The 7435-nt window shown below is 40.1% G+C and overlaps 1 protein-coding gene across 1 annotated transcript in view; it reads right to left on the bottom strand.

Moving 5' to 3' along the window:
- Positions 1-1618: 1618 nt before the first annotated feature.
- suclg1 (succinate-CoA ligase GDP/ADP-forming subunit alph) overlaps positions 1619-7435 on the bottom strand; it is a 32282-nt gene continuing 26465 nt past the window's right edge. The window contains exon 9 of the mRNA XM_050044039.1: positions 1619-2050. Coding sequence (XP_049899996.1) covers positions 2024-2050 — 27 coding nt within the window. The 3' untranslated portion in view covers positions 1619-2023. The remainder of the gene's footprint in view (positions 2051-7435) is intronic.

The following is a 7435-nucleotide window of genomic DNA, read 5'->3' as shown; positions in this document are numbered from 1 at the left end:
CCACCTAGAATGAATCATGCCTGTTATGACAAGGCGGCCATCTTGGGGTCTGTTATATACAGTATGTTTCATATATCCAATCCTTTACATCTTTATATGTTTCACAGGCTATGCAATAGTGTCAGAGAATATGCAATATGTTGCTGAAACAATTCATCTGGTAATGTTCTGTATAAGCATTTTTTTTTCATGTTTTTTAAAATGACCATGAATCATTTAATTGATTGTTAGTGTTATTAATGATCAATTAAGAAAAGTGCTTACAATTTGCAACCCTAGTTTTAAAGTATCTGCTACAAAATAGTGTACATAACATATCCCTGGTTTGCAGGAACGTTTATGCCAGAGATACTCTACTTGCGCTGCCCGGTGGTGGTGGCCACTTGACGTTTGAGCCTGACCCTTAGCCTTTTTATGCTTTTAGACGCACACTTGGCACCTTAAGCTGATATCGCACCGCTGGCAGCCTCCAGTCCTGTCAATGAGGGGAAGCAGTTTCATCAAGGTAGTCGGGATGTGAAGCACTTTCCGCCCATGTGAACGCACACAGATTTTGCTGTTGAACTTCTGGTGGTCTCCGCCTCTGTTTGGACGATCAAATAAAAGGTGGCGGGCATCACGGAAGCAGAAAGACAAGAAGATGGAGGGGTGGATAGTGTTGGCTAGCAACTTATAACAACCAGAATAAAAACCGGGCCTATGATAACATGTCCACCAAACTTCAGATGGCTGGTAAACTGTCAAAATACATGGCAATCTTTGGTAATTTCAGAGGCTCCTGTTGTCTTGTTACAATATGCCATATTTACATGGAGCCAAGCTTTCGTCAGCGATGTTCATTGAAGTGCCTGTGCATCTTCACAGCCCTGGACTGTAGTGGGAGCAGCTGCTTTTATAAACTCCCTTTTTTTGGGGAGTGCTCTTGCAGGTAGGCGGCTGTCATGGTGGTTGCCATGCAGCGGTATCAAGGCAGCTTAACGCTTATTAAAAATACAATCCCAGTGTGAATCAATTTATTTTCCTTGTAATTTAGAAAATGTTTTGGGGGGGGCAGCACCCCACCTGGGGCCAGATTTGGCCCACAGGCCTTAAGTTGAGTATGACTGGTTTATGCAACCATTTTTTCTGCCTGACAAATTTTCCCTTAAGGACAATAAAGTTGAAGTTGACTGCGCAGCCCTTGTGGATCAGAGCTGACAGGATGACATGAATTTGTGGTTTTCCTTTTGTTGCAATCTGCAAAATTAATTTCACAAATTAAGCATTTGGTGGACTAACTGATTAGTCTGTCTTTTCTGCTCTACCTTGATAGTCTTAACAGCATGACTAGAACTAAATACAAGTACAGGTTTTCTTCTGACATTAAAGCGCCTTCATCTTCCCTCCCAACCTGTTATTGATTCTGTACATACCATATGTAACTGCAAAGCTTGTAAACATCATGCTAACTCAACATGTGATACCTTTAGTATCTCCATCTGTTCTCTTACATATGTCAAGCTACTTCAATAAAAAAAAAAAAAAGGTAGAAAACCAGAGACGAGTTCGTTCAATAATTTAACCACATCTGTTTCTCAAACGTGCCATATGAAAGTACAGAAACGACACAGCAGGAAAATGATATGAGAAATATTTCTTATTCAGGTGGACAGCCAGTGAGATGAGTGATGGAATACGTCTTACAGCAGGAGTATAACAAAATGAATAACCAAGGTTATCGTGGCCTTCTTCCTTTTGGCGGTCTACGTTGTGTGGAGAGAGTAACACATCTATATAGCTTTTACATTGTGTACAATGAGTATTTTTTAAGATACAATTAGGACACTATGTTTTTATTCTTTCATTATGTGCAAGGTACAAGTTTATGGCAGAAATTACATTATAAACACAGCATGTGCGCATTGTAGTTGAAATAGTCACGGTGTACAGATACTGTCAGGCATATCCACCTCCAGAATCAGGCTGTTCATCTCAATTTCAGGGCGGGAGGGGGGGTAAAAGGTCGAGTGCCTTCTCGCGCAATTTACAACATCTTCCTCTTCTCAAACTCCTATGGAGATGGACAAGAGAGAAAAAGAAAAGAAGACACCATGTGAAATGAAGTGAGATAGAAGTGAATGATTTATTCATGCAAAATTCACACAGTCTCTGTTTTGATCCCGTGTATCAGATCTGCCATCGAGGCAGGGGGAAACAGAGGCGGCTGGAGCTCTGGAGAGCCTGTTGTGTGTGTGTGTTTTTTTTCCTGGAGAGTGCAAATCACTGTCAGTAAGTTCCAGTTGTCAACATTAAAACAGCTCACTTCCTGCGATTGATCAGGGCTTGCACATCTGCAAAAAAAAAAAACTGATTTATGCGAGGTTACAGTCGCTGTGTTTATCCGCACGGACCGACCATGTGACTACAAATGAGAAAGCATTATGTTAGCCATTAAAAAGGATGTAGCTATTTACATATTCAATTTGGGAAATATCACACAAACCGTAGGATGATAGAATATGTCGTTCCCCAAGAATTTTCCATTCCACAGGGGGAGAGTAACTTAATGCAAATGTCATTTATCAGGTCTGCAGAACACACAAGCACTCATGCTCATGTTGGCCTGCTCCTCTGCGGCTTGTGGATGCCTGAAGGTCTACTGCCACCTAGAGGAGGAAGTTTTGTCATGTTTCTGGAATGCTTGGCCTCTCTAACCTCAACTTTCTGGGAAGGACAAACGAATGAGGAGACATTTTGGGTGGTGGTGGGGAGGAGGGGGAGATATTTTCGCTTTACGGAAGAGGTGGGGTAAAAGAGGGAGTGGCGCAGGGTGCAGTAATTAAAGCTGTGAGAGGACAAAAAAAAAGGAGTAATGGGATGGAAAGTGTGACAAGACAGAAGGAGAAGGAGGATGTTTGTGACATAAGCAGACAGATGCTTTGTTGGTCCAAGGTAGCAGACAGTAACTCAAGGGTACAAGACAGGAATCATAGCACCAAGGTAAGAGCAGAGTTGTTTGTGACAGAGAGAGGAAGGAAAAAAAAACAAAAAACTTTTTGTCTGAGACAGAGTCAGACGCCTGACAAGTCGAGTCAAGAGGAAGAGGGGTGGAAGTAAAATGAGGAAAGTAGAGGTTGCCACTCAAAAGGGACAGGTGAAAATATGTCTGGATAGAAACTGAGGAGAGCGGAGGAAAAAAAACATGACGTGAAAGAAAAGTCAGACATTTACAAGCCAGCAGTGACAAACGCTTTAACACACCTGGGGCCAGATGTATGAGGGGCGCAGGCATCGTAAATACGCTCGGTGGGCTGCCTTCAACTCTTTGAATTTATTACACAAACAAAATCTTGAGATTAAATGCGCTCGGCTCCTGCTTGTCTGCACACATCTGAACACATGTGCTCGCACGCCTCGCTGTGAATACTGAGCAGGGCGGGATAAAGCTATCTGCTGCTGCTACGATTAGGAGTTCCAGATATTTTGTAAACAAGTAAAAGGTCATAATTATTCTACCTTGCATATGAATTAAGTCCTTCGCAGATAAATACAAGTTTCCAGATATCTTGTCCTTGCACCAGTGGCGCTGAGAATTCCTTTGGATATCACTGCATTTTTAATTTAATTTAGTTTCAACATGCTTTTTGTCATGTTCTTTGTTTAAGGCTCTGAAATTGGATTTTCTCAATAGATATCTTCTGTGTCCTATATAAACATAAATTTCTCTGCTGAAGTTGGAACAGTTTTGGTTACTTAACTTCAGTTCACTTCAATGTATGTATTTGTGTTTTTCTCTTTCTTGCAGGGCTTAAAATAACCAAACTCCATAAAGTCAGTTGTAGAAAAGATTTTAAAATCCTTTTATTGGTGTTCAAATCACTCAGTGGATTAGCACCAGAACACCTCGCTCTTGACGTATGCTACCTCTTGATCACACCTGACACTGGCCTTCTAATTGTCCCCTGAGTCAAGACAAAGTACTGCGGGGAAGTGTCTTTGGTCCTTGCCTCTGGAATAGTTGGCCAAAAGAACTGAGGGCATATCTGTATCTGTAAATACCCTCAAAGAGAACCTTAAAACTTATCATTTTAGTTTAGCATTCTATTAATCTTAATCAATTTTTAATTCTCTTAAAAATGTATCTTAATTTTTAATCTGCCCCCCTTCCATTTCCTGTATTATCCTTTTCTTAAATCGTCTTTTATCCATTGTATTGCAGTGATTGATGAGCACCTTGTATTGCAATTTTACATTAAAAGGCACCATATGAATACATTTAGTTTATATGGTATGTTACATGTTTACATGGAAAGCTTTAGTAAAAGACAAACAAAAAATCGTGGACAAGGAGAAAATGTGCAAAAGTAGTAGTTGAAATTTCGCACATCAGCACTGAGCTCATTAAAAATACAAAATTTCAGCTGTGGATCATCATTAGACGTCAAATTCATACTACGAAACGCCTTTATATGAGAGCCACAGGCTGCAACAACCAATCAAAATGGGAGCTAAATCACAAACAGCTGAGACATCTACAGCATCAATAAGTGATAAAAGCATACTCAGAAAGAGAAACAATACAGTATATAAATTAAACTGAACTGAACTCAAACCTTTAAGGGCCCTGACACACCTCAATGTCTGACCATTGGTGAGTGCCTGTCGCCCTAGTTTTTGCGATGTGTCCCGCTGGTTGGCTCCTATCGGCTGTTTTTTGGCTGATTCGGCGTGAGAGCTATTTTCTCTCACGCAGGCACAGAACAGACATGCTAGTTGGCCAATGGCTTTAGTCTGTGGGGGGTGTGTTCAAGTGTGACTTATTGGCCAGGACACAGGCAACATGAGGCAATGCAACAGTCTGGCTTTGTCGCCACTGGTTCTTGGATGTTGATCTGGTGTGTCTGGGCCTGTAAGACTATGATGATATTAACAGTTTAGATTTGAGACAAGATCTGGTTTGTTGACCAATCGTTCTCCTCCATTTCCTCGTGTTTATTGTCATACCTTTCTTAAAAATAATTTATTTTACATTTCCCCTGTGTCCTCGGTCCAGGACAGAAATGTTATGTTTCTACAAAATCTCAGTGCTGACTGTCTGAATTCAGCTATTTCATTTAAATGGTTTTAATCTATGTGGCTGTCTACCAGGTTTGCATTAGACACAAAAAAACAAGGTCTGAGGTAAAAATATTATTTTGTCAAATAGCTGGAGGTGAAAATGCTATAATTTCAACAGAACCAGCGATGGAAACATTCACCATGCTGCATCCTGTTTACACTAATACAGGGTTGGCAGTGTGTATCTGTAATTATTATGATGAATAGCGTGATTATGTAACTTTGAGAATAAATCATCTGCAGCAGTTTTTTCAACTGGATGACGTACCTATCAGAAGTAAGGGCCTCATTACTGTGTGGCAATAGTCTTTGAGTTTACTCAGAACTCCTCATAACACAAAATATGTCTCTTTATATATATATATCTCTCTCTTTAAATCAATTAAAATACATCACACAGCCACTTGAAACACAAAAAAATAAACGACTAATCCGTCTGGACACGGAGGTTATTATGTGTTATTTCTCAAAAACCATCCACTGTAGCTCTATTAATTATTCATAAACCTCTCATTAAACACGATGACGCATTTATCCACTTCTGCAGGCACACGTTTTCACCTCCCGCAGCCTGGGCTCATGCAGGTGAGTGACATCAGAGATGACGAGAAGGGGCCGAGACCAGGGGGAGTCGTCATTGTTCCTGCCCACACGCAAGCCATTTGTGCCTACTTGCTTCTATTACTTCGATTAGAGCGGTCAATGAGATTAACAGAGATGTATGAACACAATGTGCGGCGAAATGAGCAACCACATCGCACGTTTTTCATCATTACACACAATGATTATGAATTAAACTTTGGGGGGAAAAAAAACCTGTGTAAATCTATATCCGCGTACAGTTGTGCCGGCAGTGGTAATGAAGGTATGAGATGATGAATGGGTGTAATACATGCTTTCACTTTTTATACATCTTGTTAACAGTGCTTCCCTAGAGATAAATTGAAATAAAGAGGCAGTGGCGCCAAGTCAGCCTCTGTCAACAGGCGTTTATTAATTTCTGCCCTTCTCTTCTGCCTTTCTTTACTGCATATTAAAAGTTCAATCTCAACCCTTGCTACTCCCAGAAAAAAAAATTAATTCTTGCTCCGTGTAAAGCCTCTCAGATTTGTAACTGCTTGGGGATGAAAGATGATGCTACAAGTGACCAGAATCACAAGATATTTTGCTCTGAACCCAAAAGATAAGTATTTCTACTGTGTTATTACAATATGATGACATCATGCTAGCTTTAAATAGCTCGCTTATTTTTCTGTGTTACAAAAATGTAACTCTATTATCTGTTTAGTGTGATTGAAAATTACTTTTTTCTTATATTTTTCCTGTCTGTTCCGACACTGTGTTACATCTGAGCTCAACGGCGACAAAACAGACAGAAACTGAAGATGAAGACTGAAGCCAGGGTCACGAAAAGACACACAGAGAAAAGAGATGAGATCAACAGACGAGGAAATTATGTTTTAATAGAGAGTAAGAGAGTTGGAGAATGCTACCATGTGACAGTGTTTTAAAGTGCATGTATGTGATGGTGAGAACCAAAACACAAAATGTAGCCTTTGAATAATGAAGGTCTCCTGTGAACAAAAGCTTGTTTCAAAAATGCGTAACACAGACTTCATGTATCTGTCAGTAATGTTAAATAATGAAGTTTTATTGTGCAGACAGACATGGCTATAATGTAAATGTTACGATTTTATTCAGATAAAACGAGACTGTTAGAGACAGGAGGATGAGTAACTATAGAAATGTTTATAGGTTACTATAATTAATTTCTCGGTGAACCTTTAAGAAAGCTTTATGCTTGAATATACTGTCCTGTCATGGAAACATCTGACATAGTGATCATGTCTCTTGGAATCGAATTTACCGCTATGAGCAAATGACTGTTGTAACCAATCTTCTCTTTTCGTTTTCTTCCTGCACACCATCTCTAGTTAAACTTATTCCTCCACAGTGCTCTGAGTGAACGCTACCTCTAGGCCACTGTATTTTCTGAATTCTTTGGGCCAATCCCAATTCTCTTCCCTTAACCTTGGTTTCAAGTGCACTCGCCAGATAGATTCCCCTCAACGACGAATGGGTAGGGAATTTTACCTACAAATTGGGGCGCCACTTAATGCAAATTAGCGTAACAGACGTGTTCACCTACGTCACGCGTATTGTTGACATAGGCTTCAGCATTAAAGGCTTCACGGAGAACTCTGTAGATATTCATGTCGGCTACATCGTGAATTAGTGATTTTCAAGCATTCATATTCTAACTCAACACTTACAGACAATGCATATGCAGAATCATAACACATTCGGACATATTTTGGAGTTTTTGCATGCTTATTTG

The sequence above is a fragment of the Epinephelus moara genome, chromosome 5 (genome assembly GCF_006386435.1).
Source record: "Epinephelus moara isolate mb chromosome 5, YSFRI_EMoa_1.0, whole genome shotgun sequence".
Taxonomy (NCBI): Eukaryota; Metazoa; Chordata; class Actinopteri; order Perciformes; family Serranidae; genus Epinephelus; species Epinephelus moara.
Note: the sequence above shows the minus strand (reverse complement) of the source record. Positions and strands in the feature narration are given on the sequence as shown.